The sequence below is a fragment of the Giraffa tippelskirchi genome, chromosome 10 (genome assembly GCF_054371585.1).
Source record: "Giraffa tippelskirchi isolate mGirTip1 chromosome 10, T2T-mGirTip1v1.2.pri, whole genome shotgun sequence".
NCBI lineage: Eukaryota > Metazoa > Chordata > Mammalia > Artiodactyla > Giraffidae > Giraffa > Giraffa tippelskirchi.
This window is the reverse complement of record NC_137284.1, coordinates 19,266,497-19,290,963: the sequence shown is the minus strand read 5'-3', so window position 1 is coordinate 19,290,963 and position 24,467 is coordinate 19,266,497. Positions and strand designations below refer to the sequence as shown.

The 24,467-nt window shown below is 54.7% G+C and overlaps 1 protein-coding gene across 3 annotated transcripts in view; it reads right to left on the bottom strand.

Moving 5' to 3' along the window:
• The window catches only part of KIRREL3 (kirre like nephrin family adhesion molecule 3), a 130,086-nt gene that overhangs the window by 19,062 nt on the left and 86,557 nt on the right, over positions 1-24,467 (bottom strand). For all 3 annotated transcript variants that reach the window (XM_081534968.1, XM_081534969.1, XM_081534967.1), the window contains 5 exons: positions 23,249-23,406; positions 13,821-13,971; positions 8,422-8,527; positions 2,769-2,917; positions 1,183-1,310 (listed from right to left, as the gene is read on the bottom strand). In XM_081534968.1, the coding sequence (XP_081391094.1) occupies positions 1,183-1,310; positions 2,769-2,917; positions 8,422-8,527; positions 13,821-13,971; positions 23,249-23,406 (692 nt within the window). The remainder of the gene's footprint in view (positions 1-1,182; positions 1,311-2,768; positions 2,918-8,421; positions 8,528-13,820; positions 13,972-23,248; positions 23,407-24,467) is intronic.

Below are 24,467 nucleotides of genomic sequence, written 5' to 3'. Positions count from 1 at the left end.
GGTGGGTGCATGGGGGAGGCTGGAGTGAGCGAGAAGGAGGGGGACTCCCTGACTAGGGCCTCAGGGCTTTCTTGTCCAGGAGAGTCTACCCACCAGCCTGTACCAGGCTGCCCAGGGGTGAAGCTATCCTGAAGCTGAGCTTCTGTGAGGGTCCTGGATCTGTCTGTCCTGAGTCATTTCAGTGTCCTTTTGGGATGAGGTTTGGGGCTTCCCTGGTGGCTCAGGCAGTAAAGAATCTGCCTGCAATACAGGAAACCTGGGTTCGATCCCTGAGTCGGGAAGATCCCCTGCAGGAGAAAATGGCAACCCACTCCATTATTCTTGCCTGGAGAATCCCAGGGGCAGAGGAGCCTGGCGGGGCTACAGTCCATGGGGTCACAAAGAGTTAGACACGACTGAGACACTAACACACTAACTTTTGGAGTGATGAACAGGAAATAGCCTTTGGTATTCGATGTCTGAGTTGAGATCCCGGCTTCGGTGGTGCCTACTTGTGTGGCTTTGGGCTCTCGATCTTTTCTCTGAGGCCCTTTCCTTCTCCCTATAATGGGGCAGTGACACTCGGAGGACAGTGTAGTGTCCAGCACATAGTAGGGGACACAGAGGTCACTTTCCCCCTGCTTCCCTGCCTGAGGCTCTCACTGGTCCCCCTGGGAGGAGGGAAGTCTGAAACTTGGTATGTTAGTCGCTCAGTCGTGTCCGGCTCTTGCAACTCCATGGACTGTAATGAACCCACCAGGCTCCTCTGTCCATGGGGTTTTCCAGGCAAGAATACTGGAGTGGGTTGCCATTTCCTCCTCTAAGGAACACATACACTTTAAAAGAGGAAAAAGCAGGGAGAAAGCCAGGCTTAACCGCAAAGCTGAAGATAATGACTATTAGGGGAAAGCTGAAAAACCTTTCTAGGGACTTTTCACTCCCAGCGTCGTGGTGACCACCTGCTTTTCTCATAGGTTCACGACAGGGCGAAACTGCACTGGCTGAATGTGTTTAGGGCTAAGGGGGGTAGGTGTGGGTACCTGGGGCTCCCTCTCCCCTTTCTGGGGCCCCTCTTCCTGCAGTTTACACGGGAGGCTCTCATCTCCAGTGTATGAGTGAGGGGGGCCCTGGGAGGCAGTTCTTCCCCAGCCTGAGGTCCTCCCACCCCGGCCAGGCTCTCTGTGGTACCAGCTGTGGACTCACCACGCCCGAGCCCCGCTTCATCCAGACGATGGTCAGGGATGGGTTGCCTGTCCAGGCGCAGCTGAAGACGGCGTCCGAGCCCAGGTCTACAAGCAGGGACTGGGGCTCTGTGGTCATCCTGGGCCCAACTGCCATGGGAGGAGGGATGAGACGGGGCTCTGGTGGGCGGGGTGCAGGACCCTCCTGTCTGCCCCTTCTGTCCCGCATTGTGCTTGCCCTGTCCATCCACGCCAGCCCATTCCCTTACAGGTCAGTCCTCTACCTGTGAGATCAGTCCTCTACCTGTCTGGGCCTGGTCTGGGAGGTAAGCAGGAGGACCCCTCTTCCCCTAGCTCAGCCTCCCTGGGGCCCACCGTGGAAGTAGGCAGCTCCAGCCCCAGAAAAAGCTGCTCTGGCCCCATTTCTGCCTGGATTTGCCCCCCAGCGCTCTCCCATCCCCTTCCCTCTGTCCTGATCCCAGGAAGCCCCACCCTGCCCCCCTGGGTGTGGACAGAGGGGCCTGCCTCCCACCCCAGAATCTCTGTCTGCCTTTAAGTCAACTGCCCACCTCCTTCAGGCCTCAGCAGGTGACCTGGAGCCAAGTTCCCCCTGCACCTAGTCTAGCTCCCTGGGCCACCGCAGGGCCACTGCAGGGCTCTGCAGTGAGATAAGGAGTGGGGGACACCAGGCCTCCTGTGCGGTGTCACCCCGCCCCCATTATCTTCTATTCCGGCCCCGCCCCCATCTCCTTTTCAATCACTGAAGGGGAGGCCTTCAGGTCCTTTCCCCACACCCCTCCCGTTAGTGGAGGCTCCTCCCCCGTCCCCCCACCCTGCCCTAACCAGAAGCCCCTGCAGACGGAGCCTGGGTCCCCAGAGCAGGCGCAGCAGTGGGATTTCAGGGGCAGTGACAGGAGGGTGTGCAGAGAGCTGCCTTCAGGGAGCAGGTGTGAAACCAGGGTCAGGAGGCCCACAAGAGACCCTTGATGCAAACAGGGAGTCATCACGCTTCCTGCTGAGGCTGGTGGGGGCGAGGGGGTCAGGAATAAAGTTTGTTAAGAGTGCTTCTGAATCAGTACAGGGGTGTGGACGAGCTGATGGTCAATGCTGGGAACACAGCCGAGGGCTGGCTCCCCGAGGGTCCCTGCCTGGCCAGCGGCAAGGAGGGGGAGCCCCTGATGGGAGGGTGACCCATCTCGGTCCTCGTTCTGCTGCTCATTTGCTGTGTCCCCTCATCTGGGTGCTGGGAATAAGAATTCTAGCCTCCCTAGGTGATTGTTTAAAAAAATAGATTTAATAGATTTTCTGGGGGGGGCCGTACTGCACAGTTTATAGGATCTTAGTTCCCCAAACAGAGATGGAAACTTCGCCCGCTGCATATAAAACACAGAGTCCTAACCACTGGACGCCAGGGAAGTCCCCTCCCTGGGAGACTATGAGGGTCAAGATAAACACGAGACAGTACGTGGGGACGTTTTCTGTAAAGGGCATGGATTCCGAGCTTGGGAGGCATTCTTATGTCATGTGCAACGAGCCGACGATGGTTCCTCCAGCCGAGAGTGGAGACCAGCCAGAGCCCATGAGCCAGGGAAGGCCCGATCCACTCACAGTAGACATCCACCGTGCGGCTGATGTTGGTACTGCCCAGGGCGTTGGTCACCTCGCAGGACACGGGCTCCGAGAAGTATGTGTAGTCCACGGTGGTCCGGTACACCTCCCCCGAGGCTTCCTTGATGATCTGGCCCCGCTTGGCCCACCTGCAACACAGGCACTGGGGCTGGTGCGGACCTCCCGCCCCAGGGGACAGGACACGTCCCACCCACGGGAAGATGAGGCCTGGCGAGGGGCGGGGTGGGGCAGGCCCCCAAGGGGTCCCTTTGGGGAGCCTCCAGAGCAGTTACTTCCGGGGCTTGGAAAGGGAGCGGTGGTGGGGTGGTGGGCTCTGGGCTGTGGGTCACCAGGCAGCCAGCAGCACTTGACTGATGGGTTATTCTGGAGGGAGGTGGGTTGACTTGTCGGTGGGTCCACCCACGTGGCTGGCCAGGTGATGACTAACCCAACTGCCAGACCCCGGGCAGCTTGGCTGTCCTGCTCTGAACTCCTTTGGGGGTCTAGTCCTGGTCCACACTGGAAAAGAAGGCCAAACCCGTGACTGAAGAGGCCAAGGTCTAGTGGTGTGTGCCCATTCATGCGTGTACACCTGTGCACACACGTGTACACACACGCACGGGGATCAGGAAGCTTGATTTCCAGACAAGACGAGACGCTGATGGAGAGGTGATAGGTGTGGTCTCGACTGCCCACCCTCCTGCTCGAGCAGCTTTCCCAGTTCCCCTGTCCTGACTCCTGTCCCCAGGGTGGGTCCCATCATAGTGCCCCTCTCTCCCGAAAGCCCCTCAGCCCCCTCCCAGGCTGGTACTTACTCATGTTCATCCACACCCTCTGCCTCCCACCCCGGCTCTGCTCCTTGGAGACCTGGGCTGTCTCAGCACTGGTTTTATGGGACCAGGGGTTGGTGGGGGTGATGGGGAGACAGCTATGCTGACTTCTTTCATTGGCCAATTGACTGATGGGTGTCTTGGGTCTGCTCCTGGGGCGGTGATCACTGCCCTGATGCAGCAGACAGCCTGCTGTCTGTGGGGCAGAGCACCCCAGGGCTGTGTGTGCCCACGTGTGTGAGGCTGGGGGCTCTCCTCACAGCTGTGCGAGGAGAGAGAAGCAGAGCTTTCCCTGGTTTACTCTTCTTACGGATAAAACTTTTTAAAAACACACAAGTTCTCAACAGGCCCTTCCTACTGTAGTTCAGGCCTGTTTTGGAATACATGTCTTTTTAAATTTGTTTTGTTTTTGGCTACTGTGCGGCACATGGGATCTTAGTTCCCTGAACAGGGATCGAACTTGTGCCTCCTGAAGTGGAAGCAGAGTCTTAACCCCTGGACCACCAGGAAGCCCCTGGAGTGCATGTCTTTACCAGGGCTGGGGAGGCCCCCGTTATCCCAGGACCACGACTGCAGGTAGCCACACTCTCAGGGCCCCCTTTCCTGGGGTCACAGAGGCCTGGGCCCTGCCTGTCCCTCCACCTGCTCCTGCTTTGCCAGTCCATCTGGCTCGGGAGGTGGCCGTCTCCCAGTATCGCACAGAGCACCAGGTTCGCACTGTGCAGTTATTATCTTGAATTAATGTCAGATCGTTATTAAGAAGACAATTAATAATAACAATTACAGTTTAACAATAGAGCAAACCATAGCTCCCTGAGAGCTGAAGGAGCTTCCCAACAACCCATTATGAGTTATTCATGAATCATTTCAATCTCTAACTTTAATTTAATGACCACACTTAATAGTCTGACACAGCTCCCACCTGAGGCGGATGAGTTCAGTCCCAGACACACAGTGGGGGATTGGCGTCCAGCCCCTCTCCACCCACCCTGCAGCCGTGAGGGGGCAGGTGGTAGGATGCTACGAGGAGGGGGCAGCTGGCTGGGCTGGGAGGAGGCAGATGAGACCCTCCTGCCCTGCCTGGACTCCTGCCCCTGGTTGCCCACAGCCCCAGGGAGCAGGCTCTGCTGGGCAGTCCTCTTCCATTATTGGGGGTTCCTGGGGGAAGATGGGGCTTTCTCCCCACCTGTCTGAGGTCCCTTACAGCGTAAGAAGGGTGAAAGCTCCCTATTGGGGCTCCCAGGAACTCAGAACAGCTGGGGCTATCTCTGGCCTGGAACTCAGCACTCCTGGCCACACGGGGCTCCACTTCCCCAGACCAGGCTGGCTTCCCCTCTCAGAGTCAAAGAAGAGAGACTGAAGAGATGCTGGAGGGCTGTGCAGCTGCTGCTCCCAGCTCCCCAGGGCCGGTCCCCACCTTAGAGATGGGGGACACTGAGAGGAACTCAGAGACGGTCTTCTCCCAGGGTCCCAGGAGGGCTGTGGGGTCCCGGCTGTGGGGCTGGGTCTCTGGGGGTCACCCCACGAGTCCCCAGCTCACATCTCACTCAGCCAGTCTTTTTCTTCCCTGTCTTTATTCCCCTTCTGTACCAAAAAAAAAACAACAAACAAAAAACCCAAAACAACAACAAAAACCCTTGGAGGGATTTTTTCCAGAAGCTCTACTCACTCACTGAAGCAGCAGGTCACAGGACCAAGGGTGAGCCAGTGAGCAAGTCCCACCCCCTCCCAGCTCCCCTCCCGTCTCCTCCCCTCTCTGTCCCACCTCTGGTCTCATCTCCCCTGCCTTCTCCTCTCTTCTCTACTTTCTCAGCTTGGCTTCCTCCTCTTCCCTCCAGTCCCTGCACTCTCCCACCAACCACCTGCCCCCCCTGCCACCACCACTGTTTTCACCGCCTCACCCAGCCCCTCGGAACAGGAGTCAGATTAAGCCTTTCCCAATCAATGTGTAATTTGGCCCGAGCAGATGTAAGAGGATTAATTATTTATATCACACAATCAGGGGGCTGGCGTGTCACTGCCCACAGGCCGTCCTCCCCAGCCCCACCTTTCACACTGGCTGGTAGAACCCCCACCCTGTTCCCTGAGTGGTGGGGTGGGGGCCCTGAGACCTCAGAGGGGGGCAGAGAGGCAGGCGGAGATGTGCTTCAGGCGTGCTCGCCCCAGGCGGCCGGTCCAGCCAAGCGACGGCTGAGTCCAGTTGGACGGGCTCCCACATCCACCCGGGGCCCCTTGCTGGGTGCTGGGGTGGACCAGGGCGCATCTCTGATTTCTGAGATCACAACCTCTTGTGTGAAACAGGAGGAAGAAATCAATACCAAGGCGGAAGTTAAAAAACAAAGATCCCTTAGTCCCGTCCAGGTCAGTTGGGAACAATCCATGTACTTAAGTGCTGAGATGTGCTGCTCAAAGCCTTTTCTCTTAGATCCCAGCACAAGGTTTAGAAGGACCATCTGTCTCGCATATAGGGTTATCATTACCAGAAAAAGAGACACAGATGCATGGAACAGTCTTTTGGACTCTGTGGGAGAAGGTGAGGGTGGGACAATCTGAGAGAATAGCATTGAAACATGTATATTATCATATGTGAAATAGAATGCCAGTCCAGGTTCGATGCATGAGACAAGTGCTCAGGGCTGGTGCAATGGGATGACCCAGAGGGATGGGCTGGGTAGGGAGGTGGGAGAGGGGTTCAGGATGGGGAACACATGTAAACCCACGGCTGATTCATATCAATGTATGGCAAAAACCACTACAATATTGTAAAGTAATTAGCTTCCAACTAAAATAAATTAATAATAATAAAAAAAAGACATGAGTAAAACCAGAATTAAAAAAAAAAAAAAGGACCATCTGCCTGCTGGGAGAGCCCTCTTGGAGGCCAAGGGGCTGAGCCACAGGGGGTGGGCATAGACACCCACCTCCTCTCATCACCCCCTTCCTCCTGGGCTACTGGGGCTCCCCAACATGTCCCTGGAGGCTGGAAGGGCTCCCCAAAAGCCTCTGGAGCCCTAGAGGGTGCCTGATCCAAAGTGAAGCATTTCTGGGGCCTCTGGCGAGCTGGAGAGCCAAGGGGGAAGGAGGCAAGTAAGAGCAGGTGCACACCTGTCAGACTTGCAGGGGGCCTGCTTGTGTCTCTGGCTCCTCCTCTGTGCCTGACAGTTGACCAGGCTCTGAGCTGCGGGGAAGGATGGAGACAGAGGGAGACCACAGGGACCCAGAACCTGCAGAAACCTGCAGGTCCTGGCTCATTAACTTTGTAGTTTAAAAACTAAGCATAACTTTGTTATAGAGAAGTCACAAGGCCGGTCCAGGAAACTGCCATACTCCCTTCCCCTATACCCACCAAATATGGTCAATATCTCGCCACATTTGCTTCTCGATGATCTCTTCAAATGTAGACTTATCCCTTATTATTGTCATGATATGAGAATGAATGTGGGTGTGTCTGCTTGGGTAGGGTGTCAGCGGGAGAGAAGGGGTGCCCAGGGAAGCTGGCATGAGAGATCTCTTCTGGGCACGCGACACCTGGTGGGTAGGGCCTGTGAGCAGAGAGCGAATGACAGAGAGAAGCCCACCTGTGGATAGAGAGCCCAGGCCTCGCAGGTGCAGGGTGGAAGCCCAGAGAAAAATACAGATGCTTTGGGCATCTCCTTCCTCATCTTTGTTACTGTCCCAGCCAAGCCAGACCTGCCCCCTGCACCCACAGGGCCATAGGACTCCAGGGAGCCTGGAGGTCATCTAATCTAATCTTTCTCCTGCCTCTAGCCCAATGAATGGTTAAACCCAGAGGACACATTTTTTTATCCTATTCAAAAACATCCTCAAGGATAAAGACTCTGTGCTTTCCCTGGGTTTCTGGTTCCAGCATTAATTATCTGCACTGCAGGGAGCATCGCCTGTGTCTACCCTGAACCTCTGGCTACTTCTTTGGCCCGTTTCCTCAGGTTCTGCCCTCTGGGGCCACGCTGCCTCTCTTTGGCTCTGTCCTCCACTCCCACTGGCAGGCTTGTTTCTGAGTCTGGAACCATCGTCATCCCTGGCACTGGCTGATGCTGGGGCTTCACCATCTCAGTGGTGGCGGGGATACCATCAGGTCTGGGCTGGGGGATGGAGCAGGGCAGAGTGAGGGCCGTGGCGGGGAGTGTCTGAGTGTGCCCTGGAGCGCCTCTGAGGCCACTCCTGGTGCAGTGGTGGTGCCCAGGCAGGAGGATGCCCAGAGGGGCTGCTCTCTGCGTTTACAGAGTTGTCAAGCCCACATTCTGGAGCGCTGAGTGCCTGCCACACGAGCTCCACGCTGAGAGCTGTAAGTGACTAAACGGCAGTTCCCGCCTTCAAGAAGCTCAGTCAACAGGGAAGGACAGGCTTGTGAAAAACAGTGAGGTGTTCATCAGTGCGGCGAGCCACAGCTGCAGGGGGGCCGTGCGGATGATGACCCTGGGTGCCCGATGGTCAGGGCCGGAGGTCCTGAAAACCCCACCCTACCAGGGGACCGGTTTGGTGAGCACAGGACTAGAATCTGGGTCTGACTGAACGTGTTGGCTTGTTTTAGCTTTTTCTCCTGAGTCTCTTTCTTTCCTTTCAGAAATAAGGGGTAAAGAAGCTGTGCAAACAGAAGGAGTGACATCTTCTGTCTCAGAGGAAGGGCGTGTGTGTTCATGAGGAAAAGGAGAAGTCCATCTGGCCAGGGGTGAATGGGAGTGCTGGGGAAGTGTCCCGGACACCCACAGCGGACCAAGCAAAGTGCTGGACGCCTGGACCACAGGTGACAGCCCTGCGACAGGCAGGGGTGTTGAGGGGACCTCCCCAGCAGGGTCTCTCACCTGTACTGGGTGACCGCTGGGTTGGCCTTGGCAGAGCAGTGGAACGTGACCACGTTGTCCTCCAACACTGGCTGTGGCTCCACCGACAGGTTGACAAGTGGGGGGTCTGCAGAGAGAAGAGGTGCCCTTGCAGACTGCGGTGCTGTGTGCACCACGGTTTGGGAGAACATGAGGGTAAAGGCCAGCAATTCCACCACCAGGGTCTCTCACAGCAGCCACTCCCCTGGTGATCTCCAGAAAATTGGGGGCCTCGGCAGGGGGCTCCCTCCGTCCCTGGAAGTGCCCGAATCAGGGCGTCCTGGCAGTGGGCTCAGGACTCCTGCTATGGACTCAAGTTATTGTTGTTCAGTCACTAAGTTGTGTCCGACTCTTTGTGACCCCATGGACTTCAGCATGTCAGGCTTCCCTGTCCTCCACTGTCTCCCGGAGTTTGCTTAAACTCATGTCCATTGAGTTGGTGATGCCATCCAACCATCTCGTTCTCTGTTGTCCCCTTCTCCTCCTGCCCTCAATCTTTCCCAGCATCAGGGGTGGAATCAAGGTGTTTAAATGAACAGCCACCCTGGAAGCAGGGCTGTCTGGGCCCCAGAGGGTGCTTGCTGCCTACCTTCCAGCTTTGGGCGAACAAATCACTGCAGGAAAGAGAGGTGTGAAAAGGGAGTGGGGGGCGCACAAGGAGGATGTGGATACTAAGTCCCTTTAAATACGAACTTTTCTGTCTTTGAAATGTCCGTCCTGCGTCTCTTTGTGTAAAGGTTCTGGTGCATCTGTTACCTTGGCACTTACAGCCTTCCCTGAGCCTAATCATCTCTGCTGAGTCCTGACGGGTGTCACTCAGCCCTCAGCTCCCCAGGCGGGGCTCATTTTTGTCGCTCAATATGATGAAGCCCAGCTCTCAAGTGTGAAATGGTCAGAGGTGGAGGAAACAAGAAGTCAGAGAAGGTAGAGAGAGACGGGGAGACAGAGACTCACAGAGATCATGCAGAAGGGATGGGGGGGCAGGGGGCAGAGAGATGCCTACCTAGGAGAGATGTGAAGATGAGGGAGGGAAGGAGAAGGAGAGAGACTGAGAGGAAGAGAGAGAGAGAGGGAGAAAGTGCAGAGGCAGAAACAAAGAGAAGAAAAGAGCAGACACGGATAGGCTCAGAGAGACTCACGTGTTCAGAGAGACACACAATCAGACAAAAATTTTAGACTTAAGGCCAAAAGACCAAGGGGGACTGAACAGATGGAGACAGAAAGTGATAAGGTGCTGGGGAGAAAGCCAAAGACAATAACGAGAAGTAGAGGAAAGAGACAGGATGACGGAGAGTTGGAAACAGAGGAAGTGGTATCCACAGCAGAGATCAGAGGTGGGGAATCAGCCTGGAAAGAGACCCCGAGGCGGCCTGGCCCTCCTGAGCTTGGGAAAAGTCAGTTCAGGACCTGTTCTGAAAGCCGGGCATCCTTGTGCTCCGGGGTAGGCTCCCAGGCCTCATATCCTGGGCACGGTCCATGTTCCAGGCGAGCGGAGATGACAGGCCTGGAGATCTGGCTGGAGCTCAGCTCTAGGCTGAGTGAAGAGAGCAGCTTGGTCCCCGTGTCCTAGTCAGGCCCTGGGGCCACATCTTCTGCCAGACCTCATCTATAGGCACAGGTCTGTGCTGGGAGGGCAGGAGGACTTGCTGGGGGTTCACCCCATTTTCAGAAAAAGAAGTAAGAAAGCTGGTTTCTCAGAGACCACCTGGAAAATGCTGACCCGCTCTGGGTGTGCATGAAGGGCACCATCGGGGGAGTAAGACTCAGCCACCTGGCCTGGCTCCTGGTTGAGATGACGAAGTGATCCCTGAGCCCCTCGAGAGCCAACTGTGCAGCCGCCCAGCTGCAGATGGGGCCTCACTCACCCTGGAGTTGGGATTGCTTGGCAGTGTGCCCTCCCTATGCCCTACTGGTGTTCAAGCTGCCTGCTGGGGTGCCGGGCTTGGGGGGTTATGACCCATAGGGCTGCACTGGGGTGTGCAGACAGCTTGTTAAGACGAGGGAGAGAATGCTGGTTCCTGACAGCCGCAGGTGGTCGGTCAAGCTGGAGCTGTTCTCCCCACATCCGTTCTGGACAGGACCACAATTCTGGGAACGTCTCCTATGGCTTGCTTGCCTTTTCCTGGAGAGTTAATTATGGGGACGTGTTGGCTACTTCAGTGACCTCAAAGTTGGTTTTTATTCATTTATTTTTAAATAGGAATTATTTCAAAAAATTTTTGTATTTATTTGGCTGTGCTGGGTCTTCGTTGCTGCGTGGGCTTTTCTCTAGCTGCAGCAAGCGGGGACTACTCTCTGGTTGCGGTGTGCAGGGTTCTCATGGTGGTGGCTCCTCTTGCTGCGGAGCACGGGCTCTAGGGTGCGCGGGTTTCAGTAGCTGCGGCACGCGGGTTCGGCAGTTGTGGCTCCCGGGCTCTAGAGCACAGGCTCAGTAGCTGTGGTGCATGGGCTCAGTTGCTCTGTAGCACATGGGATCTTCCCGGAGCAAGGACTGAACCCACATCTCCTGCCTTAGCAGGCAGATTCTTTACCACTGAGCTACCAGGGAAGCCCTCTACATTAGGTTTTAAAGCGTGACTCCAGCGGACCCAAAGATGCGTGGCCAGGACTTGCCTTGAGAGTTCTGCCTATCTCTCCCAAGACAGCTACACCTCCAGAACCCTGCAGCTTCCTCCTGGCTGTTCCCCATCACCTGAGTAGGCTTGTCTGCTGGCCCACCCAGCTGAGAACCACCAGTTTTCAGGGCTAGTTCACCAGCCTCTAGAAACCACTCACAGAACGTGCGGGGCAGCTCCAGGAGGCCGGTCCCCACCTGGCTGTCCTTTATAAAGTGGTGAGACTTCCAGGGACAGAGAGACAAAATGCACACCTGCTGGAGGACCCTTCAGCTGTCTGCTCCCCTCCCCTGCTCCTCTCCTCTACCTCCGAGCTGCCCTTCTGTTATCCTGTGGACGCCTGTCTCCTGAAGCTTCCCCACCTCTTTGCAGCATCCTCGGTACCCAGGAGAACAGGCTCCCCCCACACCCCGGGAATCTTCCACACTGGCCGGTCTCATCTGAGCCTCCACCCCAGGCCCAGAGGTGCCCACACCCCTCTCTCCACACTTCTCCTCTGCATGTGCAGGATATGAATTTTCAGAAGTCCACCAGGCTCCGGAGGTATAAATAGTTTATGTCATATCCGACTATTAAACATGATTTTAATCCCATTTGTGATGTCGGTTGCATAACTTGCAGGGGGGCGGCTTTGATGTAACTGGCGGAACTGAGATCGCACTGAACAGATGTTACAGCTGAGAGTCTGTTAGAGTTTCCATCAGCAGCCTGCCTCCACATGCGTGTATGTGTGTGTGTATGTGTGTGTGCGCTCGCGTGCACGCACGTTCGGGGGAAGTATTACATCCAGGAAGGGACGAGACAGGAGAGAAACTCCATGACTCAGTGATTTTATAGCACATCCATTTGAAGCTTGGCAGCTGGATGCAGAGTCCAGATGCAGCAAGACTTTGGGGGTGTTAAGCTTTCTCTCCCATTACTCAATCTGGGGGCTTTGTCTTCCGTTGGGTAACATCTCAAGACCAAGGGAAACAAACAACAAATGTGTTTTTGCTGAGTTTGGATGCTTCTTGGTTGACTGAGAAAATGAGCAGGTTTGCAAAGGCAGCTCTGATCCAGCCTGTGGCGTCCACAGTGAACAGCTGGACGCTGACCGAATGAACAAAAGAGTGCGTGGAGGGGAGGGTGGAGAGCAGGAGGGAGTGGGCAGAGAGAGCCCGCTGTTTTGCTCAGCAGGCGTGAGTAGACACCTTGAGAGGGGGGACGAGTGGATGCAGACCCCCCTCCCTGTGGTGGGTGGGGGCACCGCGGAGGGGCAGCTACACCCCCATGACAGGTGCTGGGTGCTGCTCTGGGGTCGCTGCCTGAATGATTTAACTGAATCCCTCCAGCCAGCGTACAAGGCAAGCACCGTTACCTCCACATACAGATGAGGAAACCAAGGCACAGAGAGGTTAAATAACCAGCCCAGCACCACTCAGTAAGTGGCAGAGCCAGAATTCCAACCAGGAAGGATGCTGCGGCTTTAACCATGACTCTGGACGGCCTCGGACGGGGCCCATCTAGGAAACCGGGCACCTGGATTCTCGTCTTCACCTTGACCTCATTCCCGCTGCCTCCCTCCTGGGGTGGCTGAGACGTCCCTGGAAAGAAAGCCAGCGAGGCCCAGAGACCTGGCAAGGCTGGCATCCTCCTCCGGGGCAGACTGTCTTCTGTGAGCCCTGGTAAATCCATCATGGCATTAGCACGCGTTCAGAGGAACGTGTTTTAATAGTCGCTGGGCTGTTGTCATGATGATGACTTTCTTGTTGACAGACAGGTTCTGCTTTGTGATGCAGAAACATAGCCTGCCCCCAAGGCTCTTCTGCCAGGACCCAAGAGCTGACCAGGTGGTCTCTTCTGCGGGGGTTCTGTGGCTGGCACAGGCCTCCTGACCAGCTGTGTGGGGGGTCGGGGGAGAGGACGGAGGGGCTGCACAGTGGCCACGACAGGCAGCCCGGGACAGGAGGCTTGGATGTCTGTGGCTCTCTCCCTCATTCCTCCCAGATTTGGCTTGTGTCTGGAGAGACTTCTGATTCATGGTCAATCCCAGGACAAGAAGAGACCCTGGATGTCACTCAGTTAAATGAGACTAGGAACTGGCGTCCCCAGGGTGACATTTCCAGCTCAGGCCCGCACAGCTCATGGGTGGTAGAGCCTTTCTGGGTGGTAGACTACCCCATCCTCCCACATCTTGCTTTCTTTTCATAGTTGGGCCTGCGGCTTGATGCCATACCTGCTACATGAAGCAGAAGCAGGTGGGTGTGGACAGCAGAGCCTGGACTAGGGCAGAGGAGGGAGACACTCCTCCCAGGGTGAACTTGAACTTACACAACCTTTAAAGCAAGAGCCTCCCTCCCATCACCCTGGTCCTTGGCCTGACTGGAGCCCTGGTGATCCTGGCTCTCACTGGATGGGGAATGGAAGAGCCCTCTGCTTGGTGTGGATGGAGGTGGAGGGGGTTTTAATAGCTGGTGAAGATGGTGAATACAAAACCAAGGATCGAACGTGTTCCTCCTGCAGTGGAAGTGGAGTCTTAACCACTGGACTGCCAGGGAATCCCCGGTGATGTTTTTAAGGAGATTGTCAGCCTCACCTGTGACAGTAAGAAGGATAAAATGGTCCTTTGGGTGCCCAGACAAACCGGCTAGTTCCTAGGATTGGTGGATCCAGGTCCTGCCTCCAGCTACCCTGCAGGGGTCTGGCCCTGGCCTCACTACTTCCCTCCACCTGTGCTCCGGGCAGGAGTGCTGGGTGGTCCCTGCCCCTGGCCAGGTCAGTACTCACGCTGGATGTCGATGGTGACTGAGGTCTCCTTCCCTCCGGGGATGGCTTTGTTGGTGGCTCGGCATACGATGCTCTGCCCATTCTCCACATCGCCGGGGGAAATGAAGAGGGTGCTCACAATGCTCTCACGCTTGCCATCTCGGAGAAGGGTCTATGGGTCGGGTGGGGAGAAAGAAGGCCCCAGGTCACTCATCACTCATCACTGGGACAGCTGGGTGGGTGAGGCAGGACACACGCCAGCCTCGGAGAGGAGGAAGGAGCAATGTGGATAGAGGAAGGTCAGATCAGGACACCCAGGGGCGCCCGTCTCCATGCAGAGCCACAGGTCACCCTTGGCTCCCTGGCCTGGCTGAGCGCCAGGCTTCGGGAGGAAAAAGGAACTGGAAAGTGACTTGCCTACCCAGACACAAAAGAAACCAGCTTGGGCTCAGTGGAAGCCAGGCTGCCGGTGCTATGTAGAAATGAACTTGTAACTATTCTGCCTCTGGTCTGGGGGTGTCTCTGGGTCTGTAGGGAGCGCTGAGATGGGGGTAACAGTTGGGTGCTGTGGCCCCAGGAATGATGCTGGCTGCAGAAGGGTGCGCAGCTTGGGGAGTGGGGGTAAAGGCAGGGCTAGGGTGGAGACGCGTGAAGAATCAACGCACACTGATCATTTCATTACTTTACCCGTATAATCTCTCTCAACTATTCAATCATTTCACTACCAGACCTCACTGGGGCTCAGACTAAGCCACAGACACGACAGGTGCCATCGTCTTTCATTTAGCAGTTGAGAAAACAGGTGTGATCAAGAGCGGCTACGGAGCTTGATTAAACTCACTTCGAGTTGGTGGCGGCGACGAAAGTAACAGGATCCTGGAGTGGATTGAAGAGCGTCCACTCAAATTCATGTCCACTCCAGATCTCAGAATGTGAAATTATTTGGAAACAGGACCTTCACAACTTAGTTAAGTAATCAGTAATTAGTTAAGGATCTTGAGACAAGATCACCCTGGATGTAGCGTGGCCCTTAAATCCAGTGATGGGTGTCCTTGTAAAAACAAGACAAGACAGGGAAACACAAGGAAGGAGGCCGTGGGAAGGAGGAGGCAGAAACTGGAATGATGCTGCCACAAGCTCAGGAAAGCCAGGAGTCCCTAGGAACTAGAAGAGGCTAGAAGATTCTCCCTGGGGCCTTTGGAAGAAGCACAGCTCTGCCCAAGCCTTGACTTCAGAATTTTCACCTCTACAGTTCAGTTCAGTTCAGTTCTGTTCAGTCGCTCAGTCATGTCCGACTCTTTGTGACCCCATGAATTGCAGCACGCCAGGCCTCTCTGTCCATCACCAACTCCCGGAGTCTACCCAAACCCATGTCCATCGAGTCGGTGATGCCATCCAACCATCTCATCCTCTGTCGTCCCCTTCTCCTCCCGCCCCCAATCCTACCCAGCATTAGGGTCTTTTCCAATGAGTCAACCCTTCGCATGAGGTGGCCAAAGTATTGGAGTTTCAGCTTCAACATCAGACCTTCCAATGAACACCCAGGATTGATCTCTTTTAGGATGGATTGATTGGATCTCCTTGCAGTCCAAGGGACTCTCAAGAGTCTTCTCCAACACCACAGTTCAAAAGCATCAATTCTTCGACACTCAGCTTTCTTCACCGTCCAACTCTCACATCCATATATGACCACTGGAAAAACCATAGCCTTGACTAGACAGACTTTTGTTGGCAAAGTAATATCTCTGCTTTTAAATATGCTATCTAGGTTGGCCATAACCTTCCTTCCAAGGAGTAAGCATCTTTTAATTTCATGGCTGCAGTCACCATCAGCAGTGATTCTGGAGCCCAAAAAAATAAAGTCTGACACTGTTTCCACTGTTTCCCCATCTATTTCCCATGAAGTGATGGGACCAGATGCCATGATCTTAGTTTTCTGAACGTTGAGCTTTAAGCCAACTTTTTCACTCTCCTCTTTCACCTTCATCAAGAGGCTCTTTAGTTCTTCTTCACTTTCTGCCATAAGGGTGGTGTCATCTGCATATCTGAGATTATTGATATTTCTCCCGGCAATCTTGATTCCAGCTTGTGTTTCTTCCAGCCCAGCGTTTCTCATGATGTACTCTGCATATAAGTTAAATAAGCAGGGTGACAATATACAGCCTTGATGTACTCCTTTTCCTATTTGGAACCAGTCTGTTGTTCCATGTCCAGTTCTAACTGTTGCTTCCTGACCTGCATACAGGTGTCTCAAGAGACAGGTCAGATGGTCTGGTATTCCCATCTCTTTCAGAATTTTCCACAGTTTATTGTGATCCACACAGTCAAAGGCTTTGGCATAGTCAATAAAGCAGAAATAGATGTTTTTCTGGAACTCTCTTGCTTTTTCGATGATCCAGCGGATATTGGCAATTTGATCTCTGGTTCCTCTGCCTTTTCTAAAACCAGCTTGAACATCTGGAAGTTCACGGTTCACGTATTGCTGAAGCCTGGCCTCTACAAGGGTGAGCTAATACGTTTTGGTTGTCTGAAGAACCAAGTTGTGGTACTTGGTTACAGCAGCCCTAGAAACTAATGCAGGCCTAAAGGTCCCCTCTTGACCACGTGCTGATTCCTCATGGCATCTGTTCTCCATCATTGCCGGTACCCACTCCCCTTGTGGAGACCGCTTCCAGCTACTGCCCCATCAGTTTGGTACCCTGCACCCTTGACTCACTGGTGGCCCATGAAGGTGGGTGCCCAATAGGGAGGTGCAGTGGGCAGGAGGGCCATTTTGGTTTGGGGTGGGGGCTGGACTTGCTCAGTACACCCCAGAAAGGAACCTGATCTTATTTTCCCATGATTGGAGCTGAGGACTAGATGGACAGACTCTACTTCCTCAAAACCTCCCTGAAAATAACCACAACATCGTCTCTGATCCTCACAGGACCCTGGAAGGAAGGGAGCCTTGTGTCCCAAATAACTGGAGAGAAAATTGAGTTTAGAGTGAGTCAGGAACTCGCTGGGCAGGGTGGGGATTTGCATAGAAAAATGGTGAGCCCTGAGCCACGACCTCCCCACTGCAGTTTCCTGAGGACCTGTAAGCCAGCCGGGTGGCGTGATCCCCTCTTCGAGGTGGCAACAGTTAGCAAATTAAGTAGCCTCCCTTTAGTAGTGACATGTAGGCAGCTGGGGGCTTCCCTAGTGGCTCAGCTGGTAAAGAATCCACCTGCAAAGCAGGAGACCCTGGTTCGATTCCTGAGTTGGAAAGGATCCCCTGGAGAAGGGATAAGCTATCCACTCCAGTATTCTTGGGCTTCCCTGGTGGCTCAGATGGTAAAGAATCCGTCTGCAATGCACGAGACCTGATCCCTGGGTTGGGAAGATGCCCCAGTGGAGGGCATGGCAACCCACTCCAGTATTCTTGCCTGGAGAATCCCATGGACAGAGGAGGCTGGTGGGCTACAGTCCATGGGGTCACAAAGAGTTGGACATGACTGATCGACTAAGCACAGCATAGCACAGGCAGCTGGACCCCGACTCTGGGTCCTCAGTTCAGTGGCCTGCACTAGGAGAACAGGCCCGGAGCCTCCAACCAGAAAAGCGCATCCCGCTGTAGAGAAAGCCAGACTCAGCTGCGGAGACACCCACAGAGCAGGGCAGCAGTCCGGGACTTTTCTCCTCTGCTCGAGGAGACCGCCTGGGCCCAGGCCTGCTCTCACCCATCTGCCTTCCTGGGATAGGGGGTGGTGGTCTCAGCCCTGCTGCAGAGGGATCTGGGAGAGAGGCCGGGCGAGGGTGTCATGGTCAGTCCCAGAAGCTGGAGGGCTGAGTGTCTGGAGCTCAGCCTCAGGGCCAGGGTGCTAATCTGCAGGCTGGCCCCAGGGGTGGGGTCAGAGTGGGACTGGTGTCAACTGACTGGTTCCGGCCCACCCGGAACCTCTCCGAACCTCTTCGCTGCACCATAGTAACCGGCTGGCTCCTGGCTCTTCAGCAGACCTCACACATCTATAAATAGCCAGGAGATAATAAGCACAATTTCCTGGATGAAAATAAGACCGCGGGGCTGGGGTAGGGGAGGTGGGGAGGAAGATCGTATTGTTCTTCCCTGCTCTCCTTTTCTTTACTTTTCCGTTGTGCTAACCAGGGACATTTACATAAATTTTAGTCTGCCAGGGTACCCTCGGATTAATTTGCTCGTGGGGTGCTGGGGAGCAGGGCCATCTGGGTGCCGGTAGGAGGGGAGTCAAGGGCCAGAGCTCCTAATTAGGCCCCTGACTGCTGCCCGCTCCGCGCACCCAGGGTGCTCCTCGCCCGGAAAGATGATTAATGACATATTTACTGTGTCCGGGCGTGTGCTTTTCTGGGAAATAAAAATTCTGGTTCAAGTTGTTTGTTCCACCTAATTAGAGATGGGGAGATGTGTTCATTAAATTGGAGGAGGGCACAGTGTCCGCTCCCCAGGGGAGGGCACCCCTCCCAAGCTCTGGGGTGGGGGGTGCCTATAAATCCTTCATGGTAGGGGGGAGCCAAGCTGGGGCAAAGAAGGGGCCTGGGTCTTCTCACCCTGATTTTCCTCCCTCCCTTGTTCCTTCGCATCTCCTTGCCTCTGCTTTCTCTTTTCTTTTCCTTCACGCCTGGCTTGTCAACCTCCCCCTTTCTCATATGCAAATGAAGCCCTGAGACCTCCGGGGTCCAGGCCAGATAGACACTCTCTGATTTGCTGATTCTTGTCACAGCTCCACTTTCCCTGTCCTCCTGCCCCTTCTCCGGCTTCCCTCTCCTGAAACTGGCTCTGGGGACACACAGGGCCCCAATACCCCCACCTCCTGCTTGTGAAACCGTCATTAGCTCACCCTCAGCCAGAGGGTAAGTGGGTTATTAGTGGTGAGTTGCTCATTTCTGGGGCCACCACCTCCAAGTCCTGTGGCAGCGCTCTCTGCAGCTTGGTGGGCACTAGTGTGACCCTTATGGCCTCTCCTGTGGGTCCCATCTGTGTCTGCAGATATGGACCAGGAGTGGGTGTATATACCTCACCTGCTCAGGGGTGAACATGCCGGGGCAGGGGTCCTCCTGGGTGTGTGTCCACTGGCCTCTGACCCACTAGCTTCCTTAGAGCTTTTCCCACTGTCCCAGTGGCTTACGGCTCATCTCTGGACCCTGCCTATCTGGCGCTGCTTCCTGTCTGTGCACCCCCGATCACTGATGGCAGGCACTTGGCATTCAATCAGCAGTGGTAGTTGGTGGGTGGTGGTGTGGGGGGCGGGTGAGAAGCCCTGGGCTTTCTGGGGGAGGAAGACTGCACTGCAAGGTTATCCAGTGTAGCTCGCTGCCCCCAGGGCCTCAGCTGGGCAGTGGAGAGCCAGGCCGATCTCTCCGAGGCCAGAGGTGACTACTGGTGAGGGAGGAAGGAGATTTGGAGGGAATGTAGTGGGTGGGTGCCCCCAGCTTGGTGCTAAATCTGGGATGTTCATTGATATGCAAACAGCCTGGAAAGGGCTTGAGGGCCTGATTGCCTGGCAACAAGGCCTCCTCTTCTCCCTCCTCCCTCACCTCGCCCACCTGCTGTGTCCCTTAATTTTTCTTTTTTTTTTTTTTTATCGTCTCTCTGCTTTCCCTTTTAAGGCTGCCTGGGGAATCCACTGGGGCCTGTTATCACTAAGGGCTGTCGTAGAAGGTGGAGATTTGCACGGTACTTTGTGCCCTAGACCCTGTGTCCTCACGGGCTGACCCCTAGTTTTGTGTCCTGGGGCCAGGAGGGATGCTCTTCACAAAGAAGGCCAGGATGAGTGGCAGCTGGACACTGGGTGGAGGCTCCAGGTGTCTGGGATGAACAGATGGGATGCAGGGGGCGGGGGATGCTACGGGGACCGGTTGGCGACAGAGTGCAGAGCTGAGCCGCAGTGAGGGCCCTGAGAGGTGTTGTGTTAGAGAACTCGTACGTAGCTTGGGCTCTAATAGGTCTTGTGGTCCTGGTGGTGGTGGGTGGGTGCTCCTGGGGCAGGCAGCAGTCTGAAGTTGGAAGAAGCAGAGGCACAGGGCTGGAAGGCCACGGGTTTCAAGGCAGACGTGTACATGACTGCGGACATCCAAGGTCAAGCGACCCTCCCCCTGTCCACCATTTCAGGGTCAAGGCCTCCTCCTTTCACCTGGTGGCGGCTGCTGGGGAGCAGCAGATGGAGCAGGAACCTGGCTCCCAGGGAAGGTTTTTCTCTGGTCTCAGCACAAACGGTCTTCCTTCCTCTTCCACAACCTGTTCTGCCTCCCCGGGTCTGCCTTCCAGATGACCGCCATGTGGCCTCCATTCTGGTGCCAGGCCCAGAGAAGACGGCCTGAGGCTGGGTGTCCAGGAAGAGAGAACTTGGAGAGATGGCTTTTCATCAACTCCCATGCTACTGCAGCCAGACACACGCTGGGAGCCGCGAGTGCTCACCCAAGTACCTGGGCCATGAGGGCTCTGGCCGCTCTGGATTCATGGAGAGACACCCCAGCCTGTGCTGGGGGGGGCAGTGGGGGCTGGTGGAGCACCCTTCCCTGGCAGGCCACATGGTGGAGCAGCAAAATGAAACCTGGGCTTCTGGGTGACTTTTGGGGAGGGAAAGCAGGGTAGGGGAGACAGGGCTCTGGGAGGAAGGACCCAAGGATGCTAGCGAATGTTTACAAAGCCCTGACTCTATGCCAGGTGCTTTACAGAGTACTTTCAATGCATTATTCTTTTTTTTTTAATTTATTTTTGGCTCTGTGCTGGGTCTTCACTGCTGTGCATGGGCTTTCTCTAGTTGCAGCAAGCAGGGGCTACTCTCTGTTGCAGTGCTCAAATGCATTATTCTTAAATCTTGTAGCAGTTGTCCATGTTACACGGACACTTGTTACTTCATAATACCTATTATCATCATCCCATTTTGCAGATGGGGAAACTGAGGCAGAGATCTGATGTTACCATGACATGTGATGGAGCTCAGGTGTGAACCAGGTTTGTAGGACCCCAAAGCCTGCTCTATGATGACACTAACACTCTCACCCAGGAAATGCGCCTTGCAGATCCAGTGAGGGAAGGCAGTGATCCTAACAGCTATGCTTCCCTCTGCTCATTCAAGCCTCATGACCATCCTCTGAGGCAGGTGTCATTGCTCCCATCGTACAGGTGGGAACCCTGAGGCACAGCAAGGTTAGCTAGCTTGCCCATGGCCACAGAGCTAAACGGTGGTGGAGCCAGGATTCTGGCTTCCCAACTGTCAGGCCCAGGGGCTTAACCATTCACCATGTGACAGACGCTGAGGCTTCAGCCTCGAGGGCTGTCAGGGTGGCCCCGTGGGGTTTTTCTGTAGACTGTGAATCCTACTTGACTATTGCACGTTTGTGTGTCCTCTCAGCCTCTCTCTCTCCCTGTCTCTCCGTCTCTGTCTCAGCTGCTCATGCCCCCAGCCTCTTCTCTTGCACTCGAGGGCTGTCAGGGTGGCCCCATGGGGTTTTTCTGTAGACTGTGAATCCTACTTGACTATTGCACGTTTGTGTGTCCTCTCAGCTTCTCTCTCTCCCTGTCTCTCCGTCTCTGTCTCAGCTGCTCATGCCCCCAGCCTCTTCTCTTGCACAACCAGTCTGGGGTTGCTCTGCCTTTGGGACATCACAAGTGCCGAGGTCAACGGCACATGCAGTCCTCGGGGAGAGGGAGCTGCAGAGGGTTGGGCTCTGACAGCGCCCAGGGCTGAGTCCATGGGAGCTGCTGGGTCATCCATCCTTCTCCATAGGCCCAAGTCACAGGTCTATAGCTTGTCCGAGCTGCCAGGGCCCTGATGTGTGTGTGTGTGTATATATATATATATATATATATATATATATATATATATATATATATATCTGTGCTTCAGGGTCCCCATCTGTACAATGGGAACAATGGCACTTGCCTCAGAGGATGGTCATGAGGCTTGAATGAGCTGAGGGAAGTATGGCTGTTAGGATCACTGCCTTCCCTCACCGGATCTGCATAGCACATTTCCTGGGTGAGAGTGTTAGTGTCATCATAGAGCAGGCCTTGGGGTCCTACAAACCTGGTTCACACCTGAGCTCCATCACATGCTGTGGTAACGTCAGCTCTCTACCTTGGTTTTCCTGTCTGCCATATATATACAGTGTCCCCTTAGATTTCATAGGGTGAAGCCCTGGACCTCACTGAGGCATATTTGGACATGGGGCCTTTAAGGATGCAGTTTAGGTTGCATGCGTGCTAAGTCGTGTTCGATTCAGTGTGATCCTATGGACTGCAGCCCAGCAGGGTCTTCTGTCCATGGGATTCTCCAGGCAAGAATACTGGAGTGGGTTGCTGTGCCCTCCTCCAGGGGATCTTCCTGACTCAAGGATCCAACCCGTGTCTCATATTTCCTGCTTTGGCAGGTGGGTTCTTTACCATGAGCGCCACCTGGGAAGCCCTTCAGCTCACAGCACCTTGTGTGAACTAGAGAAAATCACCCCAGCAGGTAGATGCAGCAGGTGCAGGGCTGGGTGAGGGATTATGGGCTGCATTCAGCGCTCCTTGACCCCTGAGCCTGGTACCTCGGACAGGAAACACCTAAACAGCTTCAGCTGGCAGCCCTGGGAAGATGGGTAAATTGAGCAAATGAGAATACAGACATCAGTTAAATTTGAATTTGGGATAAACAATGAATAACCTTTAGTTTAAGTATGGCCCATGCAATATTTGGGACATACTTACACTGAAAAGTTATTTGTTGTTTAGATGCTTTCAAACTATGGTTCTGGAAAAGACTCTTCAGAGTCCCCTGGACAGCATGGAGATCAAACCAGTCAATCCTAAAGGAAATCAACCCTGAATATTCATTGGAAGGACTGATGCTGAAGCTCCAATCCTTTGGCCACCTGATGCAAAGAAATGACTCATTGGAAAAGACCCTGAGCCTGGGAAAGATTGAGGGCAGGAGGAGAAGGGGGCAACAGGATGAGATGGTTGGATGGCATCATTGACTTAATGGACATGAGTTTGAGCAAACTCAGGGAGATAGTGATGGACAGGGAAGCCTGGCGTGCTGCAGTCCATGGGGTTGCAGAGAGTCGGACACGACTGAGCAACTCAACAACAACACACCTGAGACTCACTTTTAACTGGATGTCCTGTATTTTATCTGGCAACCCTCAGCTCTGGCCACCTCTGTCCCTGAGTTTCTTCCTCTGACCATACTCCATTCTTAGGGTTGTACCACACCCAGCAATTCCCCCAGGAAAGAGAGGAAGAGGAGGAGAGACAGAAAAGTTTGGATAAATAGAGCCAGCGCATTCCAGAGAAAAAGTGACAAGGAGAGAGAGAGAAAAAGAAAGACACAGAGAGACAAAGAGCTAGGAGCCAAAGGCGACACAAAGTCATACAGGCAGAGCCAAGAGCTGCGGAGAGATGGGGAGAGCTGCCCCCTGCCCCCCCGCTTCCTCCCCTCCTCCTCACACCCCCCTCCCCGCCTCACCTTGGAGTAGGTGGCCCCGTTGATCACCTCTCCCTTCCTCAGCCAGATGATGGAGGCAGCAGGCTTGGCGTTGTCTGCATGGCAGGTGAGGTTGAGGGGGTCCCCAGCCCGCAGGCTGATCACAGGCCCCCCCAGGATCACCGGGTCATCGGGCGGCACTGCAGGGGGAGAGAGAGGGGAGAAGTCAGGCTGAGGGCACCCCTCCTCTCGGGCAAGGCTGAGTGGATTTTATGGAGCCGCTGACAAACAGTAATTATCATCCTTTAATAAAATGTATAATCCCCTTGTATTATAACAATAACAGCGACGACAGCATTAATCCCAACACAGGCGTCGCGTGTTTATTTGCAGAGGACGCTCATGTCATCATCTCATTCCACGCGGCAGCCTGCGAGGGGACAGGGCAGGCGTCATTAGCTGCGATTTGCAGATCGGAGAGCGCGCCACTGCTGCCTGGATCCTATCTTTCTTTGTAACTTCTCTCTTTTAAAACAAAGCCCTGTCACATCTGTCATCTGATTTAATCCTCACCGCAGTCTTGCGAGGTAAACATCATTATCCCAATTACCCAGATCCAGAAACCGAGGCTCAGCGGGATTAAGTGACTTGCTCAAGGTCACACAGTGATTGAGTGGAGGGGGCCAGGGTTGGAAGCAGGTCCCCCGACACTTGGAGCACCAGGCTGGCCACTTCCCTCGCAGGAGACAAGTGACAGGCAAACTTTCAAGGCTGAGATAGAGTTCCAGAGAGCTGTGCAAACCTGGGCATCTCCTTTGGACCTGGTTCTCCCAGAGTGGCTCCCACTCTCTCCTCCCAAAGATGGAATGAATCTCGCCTGCTTGGTCCTTCCTCTCTATTTCATGGCAGTGCGGTCCCCGCTGAGAGATGGGGACTGCCAGGAGGAGAGTGACACCTCCCATGGAGCCCAGCTTAGGAACCAGTGCCTGGCGGAAGCTCCATAAACATTTGCTAAAGTGCAGTCATGTCTTTGACCCCCATGACAACCATGGGATGCTGCATGGGCACAGTTATAGTGATGGATGACTACTGTTTGGAGAAGGGGCCCAGAGAAGTTAAGTGACTGGCTTAAGGTCACAGAGCCTCTTCTGAGGTTTGTGCTGTGGACGCTCGAGGATCTCAGGCCCCTGCTGCACTCTGCCTCTCCTCCCTGGACAAACTGGAAGGGGCAGGGTGCTCCCTGGAGACCACCTGACGGGTC